At 38.5% G+C, this 25,715-nt stretch overlaps 1 protein-coding gene across 4 annotated transcripts in view; it reads left to right on the top strand.

Annotated features, from left to right (window-relative positions):
* Positions 1 to 25,715, top strand: part of LOC149840880 (Tetratricopeptide repeat (TPR)-like superfamily protein) — a 71,838-nt gene that overhangs the window by 25,414 nt on the left and 20,709 nt on the right. For 2 of the 4 annotated variants that reach the window (XM_090003421.1, XM_090003422.1), the window contains 2 exons: positions 2,310 to 2,551; positions 3,257 to 3,499. In XM_090003421.1, coding sequence (XP_089859547.1) covers positions 2,339 to 2,551; positions 3,257 to 3,499 — 456 coding nt within the window. In that variant the 5' untranslated portion in view covers positions 2,310 to 2,338. The remainder of the gene's footprint in view (positions 1 to 2,309; positions 2,552 to 3,256; positions 3,500 to 25,715) is intronic. The other 2 variants (XM_090003423.1, XM_090003424.1) reach the window with 2 other exon arrangements.

Below are 25,715 nucleotides of genomic sequence, written 5' to 3'. Positions count from 1 at the left end.
GTACAAAGCCATATATCGGCTAAATAAATTGCGTAAGTGATGCACGATGTACGAAACCGTATATCGGCTGAATAAATTGCGTAAGTGATGCATGATGTACGAAGCCATGTATCAGCTAAATAAATTGCGTAAGCAGTAGCCTGTGCACATTACAACGTGCTGACAAAGTAAATGACATAATTTAAATGAACAAGAATATGCAAAACTGCGTCTTTGAGTTAAAAGCATATATATATAATATTACGTATAAGTTAAAAGTATTCTGTCATTTGTTCTCGTATGCAACTTTTCTCTACCTCGGAGATGGTCAGACTCGCTGATGATTCTGAGCGTAGGTTTTTAAGGGCTCGTGCCTTGGTAAGCATGTCACATCTTTTGCATCGATGTGGTGCGCTAAAAGATATTTTATTGTGCTGCGAAACAATGATGCAACAAATTAAATTTAACAAAATAAGTGATGTTTGTGTCGTAGGGGTCGAACTCGAACCCAGTTCGAGCCGACCGGACCGAGCCTGGTTGAACGAGGCATAAAAAGTCAGTTTGATTCAGCAGGGAACCGTGTTGACTAAGTTTTACAAATCCAGACTCAATTTGATCGAGCTGGGCTCGGTGCTAGAAATTGGTTTGAGCTGAGCCAAGGAGGCAGCCTGATGCTGCCTCCTGACTGAGTCACGCTTCGCTAAAACAACCCGGGCTGAGCTGAGTTTGGTTCCAGCCAAACTCAGCTCAAAGTCGAGCATGTAGCAACAACAATTGTTGTTGCTGCTCGCATGAATAGGGTAGTATAGTGGCTGGCTGAGCCGATCCTAGCCCCCCCCCCCCCTAATTAGACAGGACTGAGCCTGGGCCACTGCGGCCAGCCTAGGGTCCTACCTACCTCGGGTGGCACGATAGGATGCTGGGATCCTGAGACCAGTTTGGGTTCACCATACCAGGTAGAAGGTAGCACAAGGGAAAGCCTCCCTTGCGGCAGCAGTGGTTGCCTTGGGCAGCCATAGAAGAAGGGGAAAAGGGGGAGGAGGCAGGCGCAGGTGGTGCCTGCCCTCCGGTCAATCAGAGAAGCAGGAGGTGTTCGGTGGCATCCAACGAGATGGATTACCATAAAGGGAGATCCTGCACGTAGGTGACTTCCATTGAGATGGGGCGATGTGGGGTCTAGTGAGGGTTTTTTGTAAAGGGAGGCGAGGTGGGGACATCAGTGGCAATGTGTGCATCAGTGATAGCAGGGACAACGAGGGTAGCAGGAGTAGGCTGGGTATCCATGGTTGCTGCAGGCCGACGACCTTCAGGGGTCCCTTGTGCAACAATGAAACCGAGAGAGCTGGGTGGCCGTCCGACCACCTGGTTCCATGGCGGAAGAGGAAGAGGGCTCCAACAGAACCAAAGGAGAAAGAAGGGGAGGGTGATCAAGAGAGAAAGAGAGCAGAGGGAGAGAGAGCATACCTAAGGGGGGAAGCAGGCCTCCGGCAAGCACGATCGACGAAGGGGGGGCTCCGGCGTGAACATGAGAGAGACGAGAGACGGGAGGGGTTTCGGGGTCCAGGAGAGAGGGGGATTCCGGCGGGGGGACGGTGTACTCGGCGAGCAGGGATCAGCGGGGGGTCGGGCTTCAGGTGAGCAGGGATCCAAAACATCATTTTTTTTGAAATGCATGAGTCTTACTGCTATGACTCCTTAACATTTAGTTGAGGTTGGTTCTATGATGCCTGCATTCCTTTCAATGCTTCATATATGATTTTATGGTTGTATTTTGTGCAATTCATCATTGTTTCGTGTGATGTTTTTTTAGAATTTTTGTTAATTTTTTTCTGATTTTTTTGGAATTTTCAGATTTTTTTATATTAAAAAATTATGATTTTTTATGATAGGATATGATACAATACACATCTTATTTTGGACCGACCGATATGGGTAACAATACAATACTTACAACCTTGGGTAAAACTAGTCGATTGCTGACCCAACCTTAGTTTTTGGTCAAAGATGGGCATGATTTAGATCCCCTCTCCTAAATCCTTCTTTCAGGATTTAAGAACAAAGGCATTCAAAGACACCCTTAGAGTTTGACCTCAGGGGAAAAGAAGTCTCATATTTTTGGCATATTTTGTAGGAATAACCTTTCCTCAATATGTTCCTATGAACTCTTAATCTTGGTGATTATGTACGTTAATTTATTGCATCTTATTCTTTGGGCTTCTGTTTTTTACTCAGTTGGAGATTAATGGCACATTCTTACTGTTAAGTTCTTATTGTTTTATTTACCTGTAAACGCACATTGAAGCCACTGTCTTTTCTTTGTTGTCATGTAGTTGGTTGCATAATTAAGCATGAGTTAAGGATGACTTCTCTTCACATCAATGCTTGCTCACCTCATGTGAGGATCGAAGGTCCTGTGTGCTTCTTTTCTGCTTCAAAGTCACTCAGGTATGCAACCAAACCCATCCACGTTCTTAAAGCTCAAAGAAGACTAGTTTTTGATGCATCAAGGAGCCAGAGATGCACACCAGTATGTGTGTTTGGCCGTGGAGTAAATCCAGGGAAAGAAAATGAGGTATTTTTTCTTCATATACCCTTATTGTGATCGACTTCCTGTTGTGAGAGATGTGTGAGTTTGTAAAATAGCTATCTGGAAGGTATTGCCTTCAGTGAAAGTGTGTTTTCTGCTGACCTATCATATCATCATTCAAAAGATTACCATGCAAGGACCTTATTGTAAAATGGTTTGAAGTTTTTGTTGTGTAAATTATTTTCCTTAAAAACAATGAGTTGTTTTTATACAAACCAAGCCCACAGTCTGTTGTTAAGAAGTCAGGCAGTTTCATGTGGAGGTAGTTTTCTGTGTTTTGTATATCTGATTCACAAATTCTTTTAGATAAATGCTGATGTAAGAATAAAGCAAGGGATATTGTTTTTGCATTGCGATCTTCTATGATCTTGTATAATGTGTTGTTCATGCTACTGTTGAATTGCTATTCTTCTTTAACAGTCTATTTAATGTTGTCATTGTGGGTGATCACAATTCTTGTAGTTCATGTACATCATACTGTTTATGTGTTTAGAAAACTCAATTAATTTATTATCTGATTCCCAGCCATGTTGTAACATTAATTCTGAAACAGATTTTAGGATTTGGTTTTCTGGGTCATAGGTTGAATAACAGATTTAACAGATTTTATGATGAAATTGCCTATGCTTAGTTTCTACTGGTTGAAAGCTTCCCTCTTCATTAATCTTATGATTTGAAATTGCTTTTCAGGCTTCTCCATTCAAAGTGCTAGAAAAGTTAATGGGTAGGTTCAAGAAGGAATTGACTGTGCAGGATGTATTAAAGGAGCAGAAGAGGATGAAAGAGATGGAATTTGGAGATGATGATGGCGGTGATGGAAAGGGAACAGGCGGAGGAGGTGATGGTTCTGGTGGACCAGAGGATGAAGGATTTGCAGGGGCTTTTGCTGAATTTCTGCAAGTGATCCTCGCAGCTCTTGGATTTATGTTCTTGGTAAGCATGTGCTTCATTTGTTTCATGACCTATTTGGTCCGCTTGCTAGTATTCTACTACTAATGACATAGTTTTAGGTCTAATTGAGATGTAAAAATCAATAAATACTTCAAATTTTTTTTGACATAGTAGACACTTACCTTAAATCTGGAAATAAAGAAGGCTTCATTGGTTTATTTTAATTACACAATGCAGCCATGTTCATAGAAGGATTACTTCTCAGAATAGCTGAAATTGCCATTCTTTCCGAATACTTCTTGGTGATTTGAGTTCTAACCAATTGGGTCAAATTTGTTGCGGGATCAGAAGAGCCACCCCCACCATAGAGATCTTACAACTGGCCTACTGTAGCTGCCCAGTTGGTCTCAGATGTATGTGGGCCATGAGTTTGAGCTTTCACTGGGTTATGTAGGCAAGACTTTATGAAGACTCATGCATCCAGGGTCTAGCACAGGGTTACCAAAAGCGCCTATAGGAGCGGGGAAGCGCACTTCAAAAGCATGAAATGCATCGCTTTCGAAACGTGTGGCGAAATGCAAGTTTCATTTGTTAGGCCTAGCCTAACGGTTAGTCCAGAAAGTCATAAATACCCCTCTCATAAAGGGGTAGAAAACAAATAATAAAAAACAAAAACAAACAAAAAATACAATTATCCTAAACTACATTCTACAATATATATATATATATTCTCATGAATATATATAAATATGTGAGACCACCCAGAGTTTGCTAAAGAGAAAGGAAAAGCGAGGCACCGACAATGCTTTGATGAAGAACTGCAATTTGGAATTATGTTCACATAGGGAAGCTTAAAAATGCCTCTTAGAAACTCTTCACGAACATAATGACAATCCATCTCTACGTGCTTCGTACGCTCGTGGAAGGTGTGATTGCTAGCAATATAGATAACACTTTTGTTGATGCAACACATCTTCGATGGAGTAGAGATGATAACACACATATCTTTTAAGAGACTTCTCAACCAAATAATTTCTGAGATTATAGTTGCCATTAGTTAGTACTCAACTTCGGTGGAAGAGAGCGACACCTTGTGTTGCTTCTTGCACCTTTAAGAAATGATCAGAGTATCCAAGAAAGATACAATACGACCATTAGGATTGCTTCTCCAATCGAATTTGTATAAGCAATTAGATTTAAACAAGAAGTGGATGAAATAAATAATCCTTTATTTAACCTTGATATATCGAATGATCCACATAACTGCACTCGTGAAGTGAAGTGGGTGCATGCTGAAACTGGTTAATACTGTGTACAACACATGTTATGTCTTGTTGAGTAATAGACAAGTAGTTAAGTGATGCAATCAACTCTTTGTAAAGTGTGGGATCTTCTAAACTAGTTCCATCATTGATCCTCATTTTAATATTGATGACTTTTGGAGTATCCACAACCTTTTTATCTGACCTAACAACAATTTCATATGCTAATTTCATTTGGGACAAAATATACACTCGGGAGGAGTACACAACCTCAATACTTAGAAAGTATCTCGAAAACCCAAGATCAAACATATCAAAATTATTTTTAAGAACATTTTTAATAAATTTAACCCTTTTTTTTGGCACTATCATATAATAGTAAGATGATGATACCTAGTCCTGCACTCTTTACAAAAAGAGCAATATTAGTATAGCATGATATAAAACCAAGATCAGTCATGACTTTGCTAAAATTATCTTACCATCCTTTAGAAACTAGTTTTGAGACTATACAATGCTTTCTTGAGTTGAAGAACTTTGCCTTCTTCAACATCAATCCCATGAGGAGGGTCCATGTACACTTCATTTTGATTCCCATTAAGAAAAGAATTTTTGACATCAAATTGGTAAATTGACCATTTTTTAATAGAAGTTACAACTATAAAGATCCTAACACTTGTCATTCTCGCTGCATGGGCAAAACTTTCTTCGTAGTCAATTCCATATTCTTGAGTATATCATTTGGCTACTAACTTAGCCTTATATTTTTCTAAATTTTCATCACTTTTGGTTTTAATTTTGAAGATCCATCTACATCCTATGGTTTTCTTTCTTAAAGGATACTCATAATTTTTGAGGTTTTGGCTTTATAGAGGGCATCTAACTCAACCTTCATAGCTTCTATCCAATAGGATGATCTTTGGCTTTTTTGTAGGTAGATGGTTCATGAAGGGCATGAATGGCTAATAAACAAACTCTATACTTTGGGGTAAAAGACTTATAAGACATGAACTTATTAGGGGCCTTGGATATGTGTTTTAATCCCTTAAGATGGGTTTCATCTATAGGTTGATTTTGCATATATTTCTCAAGTGCACATGGGTGGTCCTCATTAATACACCGAGAATAAACCTTAAACTCTTTGTCAATAAGCCTTCATTTCCAATAATGTTTGGAGAGTCATTTCCAACATTATCATTACCACCTTCATCATTACTACTTGGTTTATTAGCAATGCAATCATCATTCTCATCGTTAATGTTAGATGATTCATTTATTTCTTTTGACAATAAATCAAACAAGAAAGAATAATCAATCTTTCTTAGTCACATCTTTCTCAAAGCCACTTTCTTCTTCAAGGTGTAATGAAATATGCGAAAATACAAAATGAGGGTCTCTAAGGGCTTAGAAGATCATAAAAACAAAGTGTACATGCACGTAGATAAGTCCAACTAAGGGACAATACAAGAGCACAAAGGCACAAGCACTAAGCACAAAGGCACAAGAACTAAAGAGAAGAACACAAAACATAAAAAATATTCATTTTTTTGGCATGAATACTTAAGAGAAGCATTAAGAAATGAAAGGGGATAAAAACCCCTATTTATACACATACAAGAGAGGGAAACCTCAATAGAGCTGTTGGACTGTTCCAACAACTATATTGACTAGTCAACTCTATATTGACTAGTCAAACAACTGTATTTGGTATTTGACCAAATAGTCCCTATAAAATAGAAAAGGACAAAAAGAAAAGAATAAAGTAAAAGTACTAATGTGCCTCTAATGGGCACAACCTATTACAAAGATTGAAATGACCAAAATACCACTAATGAGTATTTACCTATTACATCATTATATATATATATATATACACACAACTTAACACTCCCCTTCAAACTTACGGTGTGATATACCGAAAGTTTGAAAATGCAAAAAGAATCAACGAGAAGGATCAAAGTCTTCAAGTGTCTTCATTGAAAGTCTCAATCCTTGTGTCACATCAGAGAATTTTGCAAATATAAGTCTCTGTATGTCTTTATTGGTGATCGTCCCCAAACACATTCATCAAATATCTCCATCTTCATTATATGATGCATCAAATATATTCTTTTCTCAATCCATCACATCTTTAAGAACTTGCAAAGCGAACAAAACAAAGGTTTCAATTAAAAAAAAATATCCTAACCCAAAAGTTATAAAGTTTTAAAAACAAATATATTTTTGAATAAGAGAAACATTAGATAATCATTAAGAAAGATAGGAGGAGCATACCTCAATGATAATTTTTTTATAAAATCAAACCATAAACCCAAAATCAACATATTTTTTTTTCAAGAAAAACATAAGTATTGATCATAATAGAATTTGAGCACTAAAGGACATATAAATCACCATGAAGAGATAAACAATTATGCATAAATAATATCCCAAGGATTTTTAGAAAAGCATTTCAAATAAAATAACAAATCATCACCGACAACATGCATATAAAATATAACAATTCAAAAGAGCCCTCAAGAAAAGAAGAGATAATTAAATTCATGCATACAACAATGTGAACAAGATAATTAATGTTAAATACATATAAATCCAACATGCAATTAAAACATATTTATTGCACATAATAAAGAAAGAAAACAATTTCATGAATCACAACCGACTATGATTCATTCACACAACCTAGAATGGGCTTAAGCACAAAGGACCAAACATGAATCTTAATATATATATATATTATATTATTAATGAAATGCACATAAGATGCATAAAATTTTATCAATAAATATTTTTTCATAGAAGTAGAAAAAAGTTTAATTTTTTTGGAGAGATTTTAAAAATCCCACTCAACAAAAGGAATGATATTTGCAAATCTCAATAATAATTCGACCACCACAAGGCAAGCACCTCACTAGACCTTAAAACCTCAAAAATCAAGTGTATCGGCTACTAGAACAAAAGCATGATTACAATGCCATTAATGGTCTAAAAAACACGCAAAAAGTGTCAATAACCAACATCTCTTGTCTATATAAAATGACACTTAAACATGTGTATCATCTACTAGAACAAGAGCATAATCACAATGCCACTAATGGACTAAAAAACAAACAAAAAGTGTGAATAACTAACACATCTTGTCTACATAAAATGACACGTAAACAAGTGTATCAACTACTATAATAAGCGCATAATCACAATGCCACATATGGGCAAAATAAACACATAAAAAATATGAATAACCAATGGGTGCACACAACTCACTACATTTGAAAAACATCTCTTGTCTGCATAATGACAGCTAAATAAGAGGCATAATAGGAGGAAACACACAGGGTAAGAGAGCGTGTAATGAAAACAAACTAGTGTCATCAAGAAGGTAAGAAAAAATTTACAAATCAATGCAGAAATATTAAATTTCACAACCTTTCGAAACACGATGGTTTAAAAAATAGATAGCCATCGCAAATAAATATAATTATAAGCATCCATAATACAAATGGCCAAATATCCAAGTGAGTGATACAATACTCTCATGGAACCAAAGATCAAACAAATGCCAATTAGATCTAAACTATAAGCCGATAATCTAAATTGACAAAACCGAAGTGCTCACAACTTACCCCAACAAACAACTTTGGTTCAACATAAGCAACAAGGCCAAAAACAAAAGAAGCATCATATAAAAGATTTGTGATGGACAAAACAAATGCCATAAGAAGGCAATAAATACTCACGTAAATCAATTTTCAAATAAGTGAGTTCATGTATAATAACCGATTTGAAAAAACAAAGTTTCAAATCAAATCTAATAATGATAGATGGAAACTTAAAATGAATATAGTGCAATCATATGCATGGTCAATATAAACAAGTTATATATAGAGATAACTCAATCTAGATTACAAGTCTCCTATAAGACAACAATGGCATATAACATTAAAGATTGCCAAAACATATATAGAGATTCTCAAAGAACCATATATATAACTAAGTGCATACACAAGTACAACTAATCATGGATACTCACAAAGAGATAAAAAAACTCATTTATATATAACAATCTTAATAACTTAAAACCATATACCTTATACAAAAGCTATGAAGAACCACATAAGAACACATTTAAGCATACATGCAAGTGATACATTAAGGCACTAAGGATATACCAAAGAGGCCACAATATAAAAATAATATTTTATAAATAACAAGTATGAAATGAATCCAGAGTCTTTAATCAATAACACATGCTAAAGTGAACCATGAGGGAAACACTTATAACACCCACAAAGGGCAAACACAAATAAGTTTCTCATAATTCTCAACTTAGTATTTATTAAAAAACTAAGTATGCAATAGAAACATAATATTTAAATCCCCTGCAATACATGTAAGATAATTTTCATTAAAAAGCCATGAGATAAGAAAATAACATAATCATAAGGACCAACAAGAGAAACACCTGGTAACATAACTATTGTCCCACAAAAGTATCACAAAAGACATTTATTAAAGTGAATGACTTCATAAGAAATCATGCTCAATACCTTATGCGCGAATAAACAATCTCATTCATCATGTAAGGCAATCACAAGTGCACAAAAATCAACTATCAATATAAAAATTATTTATTCATAAGCTAGGTCATAATTTTTAATACTTCATAAGCTACTTTAAGTTTCACGTAAGAATACACCAAGAGTAAAGAGAGAGAAATTAAATACAAGTTAAGCAAAATTTTATAAGATCATGCTTGTGAAAGACAAACAACACCATTTCAAATTATTTTAAAATATATGATACAACAACAACAACAACTACGCCTTCATCCCAAAACAATTGGGGTCGGCGATATGAACCAAAAAAGAAAATCATTTTGGGTCTTCCACATGAATCCTTCTCCTCCAATCATTTCTATCCAATGCCATGTCCTCGGTGTGGTTCAAAGCATTCATATCCTTTCCTATCAACTCCATCCATGTCTTCCTACGCCTACCCCGACCTCTTTTAACTAATATATTTTTCCATTTCTCCATCCTTCTAACTGGAGCATCATTAGGCCTTCGCCGAATATGTCCAAACCACCTTAAACGATTCTCTCTCATATTATTTTCAATGGGTGCAACGCCTACCTTCTTACGTATCTCCTCGTTCCGAATCTTATCTTTTATTGTATTTCCACACATCCATCTCAGCATACGCATCTCAGCTACACTCATTTTTTGAATATGATGTCTCTTGGCAGCCCAACATTCCGTTTTTAAATTATCATATTTTAAAATATATGATAATTTAAAAAAAAGTTTAATAATGTAACACCCCTAAAAAATTCAATCTTTTTAAACTTTTCCAACCCAAAATTTTGAAAAAAATTTAAAACTTTTTTATTCGTTACAAAGTTTTGTATGATTCTTGAAAGTAATATCTCAACGAGTTCATCTATGACCACATTCCAACCGTTCCGAATACTAGACGACCCACCTGAGCGCAAACACGAATGTATATTAGCCTCCCTGTATCAGATTCAGTACAGAATCATCCATAAATACAACTTGATTGAGGTTATTACTTCAGGGATTCTCACACGTGGAAAAATACAAAAATACAGAAGATGAAATTAATTTAAGGTTTAAGACCGTTGAGGAGTTACGTAAAGATTTAAAATTTCTAATTCATAAGCACAACCATTGCATAGGTGAAAAGACAAAATTCAGAAATATTCTCATTCCAAAATATTACAATTCTTCGAACATAAAGATCGAGATATAAAAGAGTTAAATTGTTACAAGTTTATAACCATAAAAAATTGTTTAGATCCTCCAAGGATCATAATAGGTAAGAGTGGAGCCTTTAGCTGTGCAACAACCCGCACTTCGCTTCAGTCCTCCCCGATGTTATCTGTAGTGTTGTAGGGCATCAACCATTTGCCCGTAGGAAAACCCAAAACTAAACTTGAAAAATATATATAAAGTTTGTAATGGTACAATCAAAGTGTGATTCTTATCATTTAAAAAATGAGGGTCAAGGAAATCCACATCAAAACATGCATATAGCATTCAATTACATTTATCATCATTCATTCCATGGCATTCATAATTGTGTAAGTTGTATGCATAAAACTCAAACTCACATTCAATCTCATTCATAACATTAAACATTACATTCATTCATATCCATGACAGGTGTTCACATACATAAATGAGAATTCACAATTCATAGCATGCTTCAAAGTGAAATAAAACATAACAGTCCATGAAAATGTAAACTTTCACTTTTTTTTATCCTAAAAAAGAGCATATTCGTGTCCAACTCATGACTATGATATGCATTATCTAAATTATTAATTTTCATGTTTATTCTCAGAACATTAATGCACATTTGCATTCAGTTATATAAGGAACAAACCCTTATTCGACCTTTCCTGTGTGTCTCACACACACAAGCACCTCACGTACAACAAACAAGCTCGTGACTTGTGTCAACAGGTCAATCACATGGCCATAAACATGTATTTTTCATTCACACGTGAAATTCATATGCAAACCTTAGTAGTCTCTACATATTTACATCTATATGTTTATGCATACGATAGTAGTGATTCTAAAAATCTAATTCATTGTTTCTCTTATTTATTCAGACTCATTTGATACAAAAAAAGAGTATAGACATCCATAAACAATCATAGAAGTATTTATTATTCTATGTATTTTATTTGCCCTCCTATGTCTTAATTGGTTTTTTCCCAAGCGATTCAACTCTGCAATGTAGCGGTTGGGAGAACGGACTCACGATCCCAGGTCTTGGCATACGCCAAACCAAAATCGCCGGCGAAAAATCGGGCATGCATCCCTAACTCTGCAGAGTTGTGGTATTACCACCTAAGACTCATTGGTTTACCTGTCCCCTAACCTCCGTAGGATAGGGACAAGAGGCGCCTTCAACCCTTAAAAACTTAATATATCCTACGAGACTTGTATCGCCCTTCCCTCTCCCGGGAGGACAAGAGATCGGGACGGACCCAGCCATCTCAGAGAGCCTTGTTTCACCGACTTCTCAAATGGACTCATGATTATCTTTATTATTAAGTTATAGGTCACAGTGATAACCCTCTCATGCCCTCATGCATGAAATCAACAAAGGCATAACACAAGCTGTAAAGCCCGTGAAAAAAAAAATCGTGTTCGACTCGTGTCAGACACGTGCCCCGCACGTGTCGGACACGAGTCAGGGTCTGACCCCTGCGTCGGGCCCGGATCCGGGCCGGACCCGAGCTCAACCCGGACCCGGGTTCTCGAACTCCCGAGAACCTGCGTCTTTTAAAAAGACGCAGGTGTCTCGGGCGAGGGGCAAAACCCTCGCCCCTTCTCTCTCTCCTCTGCTCCGCCTCCCTCGAGCTGTCGCCGGCGATCGGAGACGCCGACGAGCGGCTCCGTCCGGCCGCCTCCTCTCTCGGTCCGGCGGGCCTCCCGACGACGTGAGCACCCCTCTGCCTCCCTGACGACCGGCGTTTCCCCCCTTCGAGCTCCGGTGAGTCCACGATCGCCGCCGACCTTCAATAGCCGGCATCCTCGCCGCCGACGACCGACGATCCTCCCTGCGGCCACCTCTTCTCCTCCCCTCGGAGTTTCGAGCGACCCAGTGGCCTCCGAGCACCGACGACTCGCCGTCAGCCTCGGCCGCCGTCCTTGGTGCTGCAGCCGCCGGCGATCGTCGCCTCCCCCTTGTTCTGCTCCCTGCGCCGGCCACCGACGGCCTTTTAGCTCCGGCAGGAACCCCCCTTTTTCGTTCCCTGTGTCGTGGGAGCCGTCGACGACCCCTCGAGCGCCGGTATCCTGCAAGCACGACCACCACCTCTTCGCCCCTTCCACTCAGCTCCTCCCCTGTTGCTGTCGTTTTCGGAGGTAAACCCTCCCCTTTTCTTCCTTTGTGCAGGTGGGTTTGACAGGGGGGCTGAGCCCCTGTCAGCAGTGCTGCTAGGCAGGGGGTTTAAAACCCCCCTGCCTCCCTTTGTTTCTGGTCGACAGGGGGCTGAGCCCCCTGTCGTTGGCCCTTCTTGGTAGAGGGCTCCGCCCCCTGTGGCTCCTTCCTGTTTGGTGTGGGTCGACAGGGGGGCTGAGCCCCCTGTCGCTTGTTTTTGGCAGGGGGTTACCCCCTGCCTCTTTGCTGGTGGGTCGGCAGGGACCGAGTCCTTGCCACCACCCTGGGCTTTCGGAGTGTGTCGGCAGGGGCCGATCGAGCCCTGTCACCCCCCGTCTCTTCTCGCTTGTTTGGGTTGGCAGGGGGCTCCGCTTCCCCCTGCCATTTGTTTTGTTGACAGGGGGTTCCTCTCCCCCTGTCCTTTTTTGCTGTTTGCCTGCAGGGGGCGAGCGAGGCTCCCCCTTCCATTTGTTTTCTGGCAGGGGGCGAGCCCCCCTGCTCCCTTGTTGGTTCTCGGTAGGGGGAGGGCCCCCCCTGCCTTTGTGTTGCTTGCCGGCAGGGGGTTAGCCCCCCTGCCTTCAGTTTTTTTTCCTGCAGGGGGTGGAGCCCCCTGCACCCTCTGTTGTTCCTGGCAGGGGGCGGAGCCCCCCTGCTCTTTTGTTGCTCCTCGGCAGGGGGCTCTGTCCCCCCTGCCTCTTGCATTGGGCCGGCAGGGGGCGGCCCTCTGCCTCCTGCGTTGTGCCAGCGGGGGGCGAAGCCCCCCCTGATTTCTTGTTTTCGAGCAGGGGCTTGCCCCCTGCATCTTTGCTGTTCTTCGGCAAGGGGCTTTGCCCTCTTGCCTTGTTCTTGCTGCCGGCAGGGGGCTGCTCCCCTGTCTCTTGTTCTGACAGGGGGTGTTACCCCCTGCCTTGTTGTGGCAGGTGTGGCAGGGAGCCCCTGCTCCCTCCCCTGCCTTTCCTTGTGCTAGCAGACAGGGAGCTCCTGCTCCCTGCCTCTGCTACTGTTGCCAAGCAGGGCTGAGGCCCCTGCCTCTGGCACCCTTGTCTGCAGGATGCAGAGCTCCTGCCTCTGCCTTCTGCAGGCAGGAGACCTTGCTGTGTTTGCTTCTCTTTTCTTATATGGCATATACTAATGTTCTGAGATCTCCAGGTTGAACGGTGGATCCAACTCGCCCTCTGTGGCTCGAGCTCTTGCTTGCCTACGCTGCATGCGTACGAGGACCCGCAACCCCTTAAGGTAGGGGATTCTTGCGTGAAAGGACAATGAACTGATAAATGCTAAAATAAGAAAGATAACTAAAAGAGGACGATATATGTATACGTATAATATATATACGTATGTCTTTACCTTCAAGGACGCGGTTTCGCGATCCTTGTCCTCTTTACTTTTCTGCACTTTCCTTTCTGTCGCCGCCGCGCTATATGTGCCTAGGCTTTACATTCCATGTCTTTTAACTCAAGGACGCGGTTTCGCGATCCTTGTCCTTTTTACTTTTCCGCACTTTACTTTCATGCTGCCCCGCGCTTTGTGCCTTGGCATTTACTTGCTTATGTCTGCCTTGTTCTCCAGGATGCCTGGTCCTTCTTTACGTTCTTGCACTTTACTTCTTGTTTTTACTTGTTGCCCTGCGCTTTATGCGCCATGGCTTTGCTTCTGCTTTACTCTTCGTATTTTACTTTCATGTGCTATCGTGCTTGCTCTTGCACTTACCTTTTGTATGTATTCGTCTTTACCTTGATGCTGCGCTTCATGCATATGCCTTGTTCGTGCATGTATCCTATCTTTGTCGCATGCTCCTTTTCTTACTTGCGCTTATTGATCTATCGAGGTGTAACCCCATGCCTCGTGAGTCGTCCTTTACACTCGCGTGGTCAGTATATGATCTCTTACCTCACGAGTTGCTTACGTGTTTGCCTGCTTGTGCGTTACGATGATCGAGGTATGATCTCATACCTCATGTGGAGATTTAGCGTTCTACCCTCGCGGTACGGTTTCGCCCACTGAGTCTTGTCCCTCGTTTTGCCTTTGTATTAGTATGTGCATGCGTTTGCCTCTTGTCAGCTTGCACTCCCTGCGTGCAACTTCGAATGTATAGTGTATATCGTTTCACTTGGCTTACAAGCCACGACACGCACTTATGCACTTCAGTTCTCAAAAGACATTGTCCTAGGTGCGATCCTATTTTCAGGAATGTATAGCTTGTAAAGTGATAGCGGCCAGATCTCCCAAATCGGTGCATTCGGGATAGGTGTGTTACAACCTTAGTTCACCTATTCGATTTGACTCAGATAGCCTGGTTTAGAAGCCTATGCACGAGTAGGGGCGGGAATCCTGACGAGGTACTTGCGCCATCGCTAGATCGACGCTACCTCACCTTTGATGCGAGACCTAATTTCTAGGCTTTCTGGTTCAACCATGATTGTGGTGCTTTCCTTCGTGAAGGTATTGTTGGATCTTTTACGAAGGATCCATGTTCCTCCTCTTATAGTTGTACCCTTAAGTCACATACGATATGTTTGGGCTACGAGAGCAGAACGAGAGGTCTACAGTAACCTATGTTGTTTTCGCCTAATAGGCCAATTGCTCGCGATTGTCTAAAGGACCCGAGCACGATCAGTTGGAACTGAAATAAGTTCACTGCGGGTTTCTATAAAGTAGAAGCTTTGGGATTTCCTGCGAGAGATCCATACCCCTCTTATCGTGGTTGTACTTTTGAACAGGTACGTTTCGTACTACGATGAGTAGGATGAGAGGCCTATGTCTGCCTCGAACATGCAATGGCATGTGTTTGAGATCACAAGAGTGATGTTTCTACCCTCACTGAGGATTGACCCCCTTTTCATTGTGATTGTATATGTGAATAGTTACGATGCGTACTGCTGTTTGTAAGATGTGAATTGTGTGCTTGTCTCGAACGCGCAATGGCGTGTATAACTCACCTAAATAATAATCATGCGCCTTCACAGGCAAGATGCTCGATTGGGTTGAAAGACCAGAGCATGAGAATGGGACGGCGGTTAAGAAACCCTCCGTCGCGCTCATTCGGAACGGTTCATCAAGAGAGAGGATGGATGGTACAAAACTTCGATGGACAGTCATATATGGCAATTTCGGGCAAAGATCCGACCTTCCCCAGTCATCGGAGGTTAGGGGAAATCCTTCGGGCCACTTCTGCAGAAGTACGGATGCGCATCCATTGGGCCTTTGTTTGCCTTTGGGGATTTACTCTCTTGGTCACAGACCGTCCCCTTAGGAAGCGGACTCAGTCAGTCATTCGGGGTATAATAAAATACATAGCATAATGGACCCCCTAATCGATCTCGGCTGTTTCTACGTTTTGCCTTGTGCGTACCCACAACGGCCTGCTCAGTAATGAGACAAGATATAACTTATGCACATGATCTTGAGATATGCATATTGTGACGTGCATTGCTTGCTTGCTTGTTAGCTCGATAGTTAGGTATGCTACTCGTGGAGCTAGGTACGCCGGTCGAGGCGTTACCCTTATTGGATAAACTGCTTACGCAGTTCTGTGCTTGGTGATAACTAGTTTCTCATACTAGTTGATTGCTTATCTTGTGTAGCTTATAATTGCTTGTGATGCAATAGCTTGTGCCTCACGATTAATGTAGCTGCTGGCCGATAGGCTGAACCATATTATGGTACTTGTATTTATTTCGAATGTTGTTATGAATACCTGTCTTTTGCAATTGCTTTTGCTTGGTTGGTGGATAGAGTTAGTTACTCTTCACCTATTATATTTGTGAGGTTGCTATAGTGGTCTGTTCAAGCACTCTGATCCTTCCTGCTCTTTTACGTAGCTGTCTGCTTTACTAGAGCTTTGCTTACTCCACAACACATTTGGTTAGATCTGCTAGTCTTGCTTGTTCCTGCTTGAGCTAGCGTTTATCTTACTTATTGCAGCTTCTGCTCTTTCTTGTCCTTTGCACCCCTACTAGTCTGTTGTGTGACTGACTCATTTCCATGGGCAGGTGGTGAACAGGTTGAGACAGCTTGCGATGGCATGATGACGCGATGCACTCAAGGCAATGCCCTTTCCTGACGTTGCGCTCCTGGGGACTCTTTTGATAGACCTGGTACAAGGTTTCTTAGAAAACATCTCTTTTGATTAGAACTCTGGATTTCTAAATCTGTATTACCAAAATGTGGTTCTTCTTCTCATTTCAATAAAATATATATTTGAATTGCAAGTCGGTTTGTAAAAGGAAAATCTGCTTTTTGGTTGTAATGTGCCCAAGGTCTAGGGACTTGTTGTTTTGAACCTGATCTTCCACTGAACTTCTGTTTTAAACTCTGATAAATAATTGATTTCAAAGCTTTCAACCTTTTTCATAAAAGGTTTCAAGTCTACGATTTTGCGGCGTTACACAAGCACTAAGTGCATTCAAGGCATTAAAGAACTAAAGAGAAGAATACAAAACATAAAAAATACTCATCTTATTGCGTATGAATGCTTAAGAGAAACATTAAGAAATGAAAGGAGATAAAAGCCCCTATTTATACACTTACAAGAGAGAGGGAGACCTCAATAGAGTTGTTGGTTTGTTCCAACCAAGATTGTAAGTAGTGTATCGTTACCTGTATCGGTCGATCCAATAGTGACTCCGTATCGTATCATATCGTAAACGTATCCTAATTTTTTAATAAAAAATTCAAAAAAATTAAAAAATTAAAAAATAAAAATCAAGAAAAATCAGAAAAATTCAGTAAAAATTGTAAAAAAATAATTTCACATGAAATAATGATGAATTGCACAAACTACATACATATTACGAAGCATGTCTCTATTACATATCATAAGTCATACTTTCATATTACATAAACAAAAACATCTTACAAGAACAAGTCTTTTAATGATCATCTTCATTATCTTCTTCTTCTCCTTCTTCGACATCCACATCGTTCCCATGATACTTGGGGTCTTCATCATCTACTTCTTGTGCTCCTTCCATGTTAATCCATTGAATGTCCTTTTCATTCAAAAGAGCCTTTGCTTCTTCTTCAATCCATGCATCTAATTCATCAAAATGTTTAAACTGATGAGATCAAATTGCTTTTTGTGCTTCCTTGCTGATAACTTTTCAATTTGCCTAAAAATATGACATGAAAAAATTAAAATTAGTTTAAAAAAATAAAATTAGTTCAGTTTTGAATGAAAATGACAAATAAACTTTAGAATTTTATATACCTCTGCTTCAATCGTAATGTGTAGCGAACGTAGACAAAGTCATTGAGTCGTTTGTACTCCGATCTGTTTCTTCCTTCGGTATGAATTTGCTCAAATCTGGATGCATTGTGGCACGGTTTTGCACTGTTGTAAGTCTTACCATATCATACAATGCATTATCATAAGTTTACATTTCCTTATGAATTTGATCTTGAATGCTATAATCAGGGTTCAACCTTTCGATGCAATCCAAAAGGCCTTTGTTGACTTCTCTGTCCATTTTAAAAGTAGGGGAGTATCTAAATACAAGATTTACATAGTATGCTGCAGCATGAATAAGTTGATGAAGTTGTTCAGTCCAACAATGATCAATGATGTTCTATATAGGTACGTAGAATTGTTTCCTCTTTTGCCTTATCCATGGCCTTATAGAGATAACCTATACCTGGTATATTTTCATTGTCAATCAATTAAATTACCTTCACCAAAGGTATAGTTATTCTCAATAACTTCACACGTGAATCCCAAAATTCACTTCTTAATACAATATGTACAATTTCTCTGGGCTTTCTTTTAAGGCATGGGGATATGCATTTCATTCATATGATGAAAACATTTTTTTTGTTGCAGCTTTATTCTGTACTAAACTTTGCACTATTAAAAAATTTGTAGCAAATCTGGTAACTGCACTATGAATCAACTCAACACTAATGTACTTTCTCGTTATGCTTAAAACTCATGCATGATTTCAAATAAATTTAGTAATTTCTTACTAGCATTCAACTGTTTGATGTACCTCATAAATGGTGCCAATGTCCTCAAGCATGAGGTCTATGCAATGGGCAACACACGAGGTTCGAAACAATGACCCAAAATTTTCTGCCAATTCTTCACCTGTTGTCCTATAATTTGCTGCATTATCAGTAATAAATTGTACAATGTTTTGAGGCTGAACCTCTTCGACTACCTGGTAAAAAACCCTCAACAATACATCTGCTCTCCTGGGCGTATCAGACAAATCAATTGATTTCAAAAACATTGTTACTTTAGGGCAATAAATAAGAAAATTTATCAAGGTCCTTGACTTTGTATCTGTTCACCCGTCTGCCATGATGCTACACTTGATCTCTCTCCATGATTGCCCCATCTCATCACAATAAGCCTTCACTTCATTCATGTTAGCATCTAAAATCTTTCCTCTTAAAGTATGATATGATGGCATCTTGTATCCAGTCTCGATACTGGTTATGGCATCTGCCATGACCTGAAAATAAAAGGAATTTGCCGCATTGAAAGGAATGCATGCGTTATAAAACCATCTCCGAACCGTGACATTAGTCTGCTCGATTAAATGCTGAAGAGTCATAGCAGTACGAATGTCGGGATGCCCTCAGGTGCAGTCCTAGGAGGGAAAAAACTCTTAATAAAGCCTCTACCGCTACCTCCTAGTCCTCCTCTTGAAGAACTTCCTCCTGTTCATCTTCTTTTTGTGCCTGCACCACTATTACTAGCACCAGCCACACCTTTTTTCTTTACTGCAGAACTTCCTAGTTTTGATCCTATGCTATGGGCTGTAGGATCAGAAGTAGGGAGATTATTTTCGTAATAGACATTCTCCTAAGGCTCCTTGTTAAAAAATGTAATATCATAATGTAATTTTTTTTAGTTTTTTACCTTAGTTATGTATTCTAGTTAGAAACTAGTTAGGTTAGTTTTTAGCTTTTATTTTTGGACCCTTTTAGACTTTACTTTTTGACCAAAGTCAAAAAGTAAAGTGTACTAGGGAGTCGTTGGACTCCCAACGACTCTATTTAGAGTTGTTGGGAGCCCAATGACTTCCACTTGAAGTCCTCTTTGTGTATTATAAATATGGGGCTATTTCCCCTTGATATGTATGTCTTTTGTAAGGGTGTTTTACCCATTCAATAAAAATTTTTTCTCCCTTTATTGAATACCTCTTTTTTGGGTATTATTGTATGAACCCTTGTGGTTCTTGTGTGTGTTCTCTTTTTTCGGTATTTTGGTTGAAGCCATTTGAAGCTTCTTTTGGTGATAATCAAAGAACTCGTCTTCTTACATGGTATCAGAGCTTGGTGATCAAGCTAAGTTTGTTTTCAATGCATCGAAAAATGCGCCACTCAATTTTTTTGGAAAAGGAGTGAAGTTCCTTTCAAAATCGTGATCGTCTAAAGAGCTTGGAGCACTTGTACTCACTATCGGTGGTGGAGTACTTATTATCCTCTCTTTTCTCTTTTCCTATCGTTATTCTCTCTTTACTCTTTCTTTCCTAAAAAATCGTGTAAAATGAATGACAATGATAATATCACCATTAAACCCATCAAGCTTAATGATTCCAACTATGTTACATAGGCTTCAATAATGATGCACTTCATTTGGGGAAAGGGGTTGCAGAGATTAGTTGATGGAACCGATTTGGAACCTAAACTAATTCTTACAAAAGTGGAAGGAGAGAAAGGAATACTTCTTACGAAGGTTGAGAAAAACAAAGCCATTACCACTTACGAAAAGAAGTGGAAAGAATGGAGGATGGGACGTGCCAAGATTATGTCTTGGCTCATAAGTAGGGTTAACATAAAAAAATGTTCAAGCCTTGCAAAGTTTGAACATACTAATGACGCTTGAGATTACCTTAAGAGAATGTATTCTCTTAAAGACATTACACATGTGTGCAAACTTCAAGACAAAGTTCGTAATATGCTTCAAGGGGACAAGAGTATTAGAGAATATTATAATAACTTGTCCGAGTTATGGGAAGAATTGACTCTTCTTGAACCAAAGTGGCATTGTCCACAAGTCATAGAACTCTGCCAAAATTAAATGAATGCGGAGCACTTCTTTTAATTTAATAATGAGTTAAAATCGGAGTTTGAATCAACCAAATCCGTTCTTCTTCATCAAAGAAAGGTTCCTTTCATAAAAGACACAATAAAAGAATTAAGTATGAAAGAGAATAAGCTCAAGAAAAGAATCTGTAAGAGTGATGATGACTCGGTTCTAGGCGTATCTAGACTGGTAAATTATGTTCGTACATACAAACCTCCACACCTTGGGAGGACAAATGATGAAAAACAAGGAAATGAATTTGAAAAAAGAAAAGTCATTTGTTACTATTGCCGAGAACCGAGACATGTAAAGACTTACTTTCCAAAATTGAAGAAATCCTATGAAAAGGTCGCTACGGTTGAATCCCCGAAATAATCAAGTGAGTCATCTATTGGAAGCACGTCTCTAGCACAATTGGTGGATGCGCTTTAACCACTTCTCAAAGGAGCATCCTCATCCACCAGAGTCGCTGTTTCTTTCGTTGGCATTTTCGATCTCGGTAAATCTCTTTGGCTCCTTGACTCAAGTGCTTCTTTTCATATGACACCAAACATAAATATGCTATCTGAATGTCATAACTCAAGTGGGTCAAATGTTTTTACCGCGGATGAAACATCTTTTGAAATCAAAGGAATAGGAAAATTTAAAAATATTTCTCAAAATTCAAAAGGATTTTGTATTTTGTAAATTAGATATATTCCTAAACTCAACTTAAATCTTTTATCTGTCTCTCAGTTAACTGACCATGGGTATAATGTTTCCTTTTCCTCTCGTGATTGTCGAGTGCAGGATTACCAGTTAGGAAATTTGATTGGGGAATGCCATAAAGAATGAGGCTTATACTACATGGATTTTTTGGAAATACCCAAGAGTATATTATGTTGTAATGTTCAGAAAATAGACTTGGATCTATGGCACAAGAGACTTGGTCATCTTAGTATATCCAAGATTCAATTTTTTTCAAGTATGGAAGTTTTGTAATTTTGAAGCCTTTATGTGTGAAAAATATATTCTTGGAAAATGAAGACTACCTTTTCTAGAAAGAGCCTTTGTTTCTTTTCGACCACTTGAGTTAGTACATTCAGATGTTTGGGGACCCACACATGTTTTATCAAAAAGTCGTTTCATGTATTATGTAATTTTCGTAGATGACTTTATACGTCATACTTGGTTTTATTTTCTTAAACATAAATTCAAAGTTTTCTCACATTTTCAAATATTTCACAATCTAGTCAAAAATCAATTTAAGAATGATATTTCAATATTTTGCATTGATTCAAGGGGAGAGTTTTAATCAAAAGAATTCAAAGATTATTTGAACCTATACAATATTACACATAAAAAATCATGCCCCTATACTCCTCAACAAAATGGTTTAGCATAAAGGAAACATAGGCATATTATAGAAACAACAAGAACTTTACTCATTACACATCAAGTACCAACAACTTTTTGGCCGAGCCACTTTAATTGCAGTTTACCTTATTAACAGGATGCCCTCTTCCTCACTAAACAATATTTCTCATATTGAAAAACTTTTTAAGCAAATTTTAGATTATTCTAGGTTGAGGGTTTTTGGGTGCAAATATTTTGTTTTTACAGATAAAAATGATAAACTCTCTCCACGAGCGATTCTCTGTGCCTCCTTAGGGTATACGAGTCATCAAAAAAGGTACATGTGTTTTGATCTTAAAACTAAAAAATTATATGTATCGAGAAATGCACCCTTCTTAGAAAAGGAAAGTTTTTTTGAAAGTGAGAATCCTACGAAAATAGATGAGTATTCTTTCTTGTTGGACTTAGTTCCAAAAATTAATGAAGGTGTCATTGATGAGAGTCAAGATCATCAAAATGATTTAACAAGTACAATATCAGTTGATGGTAATCAAAATTGTATTCAATATTCTAGTCAGGGAAATTTAGAAAAACCAAGTGCTTTTGAAAAATATATTAAAGAACATGACAAAATATCAACTAGAAAGTCATCTAGAGCCTCAAAAGTTCTTGGAAAATTTGTGTCGTATGGGTCGTTTTCACCAATGTATCAGGCCTACATTACCTTAATACACTCCTATGAAGAGCCTTCTAACTATGCTGCAACTAAAGAACAACCTGAATGAGTTAAAGCTATGACAACAGAATTAGAAGCCTTAGAAAAGACAAATACCTGGACTATTCAAGACATTCCATCTGACAAAAAACCTATTGGATGTCGATGGGTGTACAAAGTTAAAACCAAGAGTGACGACACTCTTGAGAGGTTTAAAGCTCGATTAGTTGCCAAAGGCTATTCTCAAGATTTTGGAATAGACTATGAAGAAACTTTTACCTCAGTAAAGAAATGACATATTTATCAAATGGATGTCAAAAATGCATTTCTCAATGAAAGCCTAGCTGAAAAATTTTACATGGACCCACCACCTGGTATCAATATTCTTAAAAGAAAAACTCTTCATTTAAATAAGGTTTGTATGGACTTGAGCAAGCCCCAAAAGCCTGGTATGATAAGTTTAGTCAGGTTATCTTGATTTTGGTTTTCAATTTTGTTTTACTGACACAACTTTGTTTGTTAAGAATTCTGATGTAGGTATTATTCTTCTTCTCCTCTATATTGACGACATGATCATCATTGGAAGTGATAAATAGGGATTTAACAATATTAAAAAGTTTCTCAAAACACACTTTGAAATGAGTTATTTGGGTTTTTTAAAAAAAAATTTTGACATCGAAGTTGCGTACTTCTTTAGAGGCTATTTGCTAACTCAATTTAAATTTGCTCTAGATATTGTTGCCAGGTCGGGTATCTCAGATGGAAGACACGTTGACGCTCCCGAAGTTGTAAATATTAAAATGAAGATTAATGATGGAGAACTACTGGAAAATCCAACACCTTACAGACAACTTGTCGGGGTACTATCATATCTTTCCATTACAAGACCAATTTGAGCATGCTCATACCACTGTTCATATGAGAGTTGTTTTATGCATTATTAGATATATTAAAACTTTCATTTTTAGAGATCTTTTTTTGTCTGCTTCTTCCTCCTTAGATTTAACTGCTTATAACGATGCAGATTGGGGATGTGATCTCAATGATCGACACTCAATTATTGGTTTTTGTGTATTTTTAGGTGAATTATTGATTTCATAGAGGTGCAAGAAGCAACAAAAGGTCTCTCTCTCGTCAACTAAAGCGGAGTACATGGCGATGACTACATCCACTATGGAAGTAGTCTGACTAAGGCGCTTGCTTCATGATATGGGTGTTGAAAGTACATAAGCATCAAGGTTATGCTGTGACAACAAAAGTTCTATTTATATTGCCAGCAACCGAACATTCCACAGACACACCAAGCATATTGAAATTGATTGTCACTACGTGCAAGAGAAATTTCTACATGACACCATTGATCTTTCCTCAGAATATCAACTGAGAGACTTCTTTACCAAACCTCTCGATGCTCCTCAATTTCACTTTGTCTTGAACAAACTTTCGGTTATTCAACCATAAGTTTGAAGGGGTGTGTTAAAAAATATAATATCATAATGTAATTCTTTTTAGTTTTTTACCTTAGTTATGTATTCTAGTTAGAAACTAGTTAGGTTAGTTTTTTAGATTTTATTTTTCATCTTCTTACACTCCTCCTACCCCATTTCTGCCCTATTCATCTCTCTTGTCTTTTTCCTTTAAGATCATCAAGTAATTATTGACATTGGCATTTTACGACATTCGATAATTTCCTTGATGTGCATTCGTGCACATTATGATGTGTCTCGGCTGAATGATGCTTCAATCGAGAGATGCCACTCGAAAAACTAATTTGGCAATAGTTGCATTTAATTCTTAATCGGTTTCCACTCGTTACTTGAGTGTACCATTGTCATGTCGGATCTTTCGATACCATCTTTCCTCAAAAACACTCAATAACAAGCAAACAATAGGGATTTTTACCTTAACCCACTTTCATAAGTGAAAAAATTGGTGGAAATGCACTCTTGAGAAAATCACTAAAGCACTCTCCCTTGCGCACAAATAGGCCCACAAATCGATCTCACAGAACCTAACCTAGGGTGCATGGGTTCCTTGTAAGAGCCTCTACACGTGTAGAAATCAGCCCTTAAGAGGGCTTTTAAACCCAAAACGAAAAAGACTTGTTTTTGGGTCTTTTAAAGTGTGCCAGATCCATATCATACGATACATGGCATATCGTACAATACAGGTCAATACAAGGATGTATCGTACGATACACCCGATACTGGTACGATACACCAATGTTGTGAAAAGCGTTGTGGCGTAGCGCTCCACCAAAAATTGAAGCGAGGCGTACGCCTCAATTTTTTTTAAACTTTAAAAAACCCTTTAAAAATATTTGCGAATACAAATAAATAATAGAAATGCTTTATTGATAAAGTAAAAATCAATAAGAAACAAAAAATTGCAAATAAATAGCGAAATTAACATTTTTCTTCTTCTACAGAAAATTGCAAATATAAGTAGTTTTCTTTCCTTTTTTCTTTCTTTCTGTCTCTCTATTTCTCTATTTCTCTATTTCTTTTTCTTTCTTTGTTTCTTTTTCTTTCCTTCTTCCGTTCTTCCTTTCTTTTTCTTTCTTCCTTCATTTTCTTTCTTTTTTCTTTCCTTTCTTTCTTTCCTTCTTTTGTTTTCTTTCTTTTCCTTTCTTTTTTCTTTGTTGCGCTATTTACCTGCGCCTTGAGGTGCAGAGGGCCTCGCCTCAAGGTGAGGCACGGTATTTGCATCTTGAGGCGCATTTTTGATAAATATGCCACTCGTATCGCGATACGAGTGTGTATCGTATTGTTAGACTAAAAAATAATGATACGTATCGTACGATACGAACAACCTTGGTTCCAACAATTATAAATATAGTTGTTTGACTGTTCCAACCGCTCTATTAACTAGTCAACTCTATGTTGATTAGTCAAGAAAACCCCAAAAACTCTATTTGTTATTTGACCAAATAGTCCCTATAAAAACAGAAAGGGACAAAAAGAAAAGAATAAAGTAAAAGTACTAATGTGCCTTTAA

This window comes from Nuphar pumila, chromosome 4, assembly GCF_984573655.1.
Source record: "Nuphar pumila chromosome 4, dmNupPumi1.hap1.1, whole genome shotgun sequence".
In the NCBI taxonomy this organism is placed as follows: Eukaryota; Viridiplantae; Streptophyta; class Magnoliopsida; order Nymphaeales; family Nymphaeaceae; genus Nuphar; species Nuphar pumila.
This window is presented reverse-complemented; position numbering and strand designations above follow the sequence as displayed.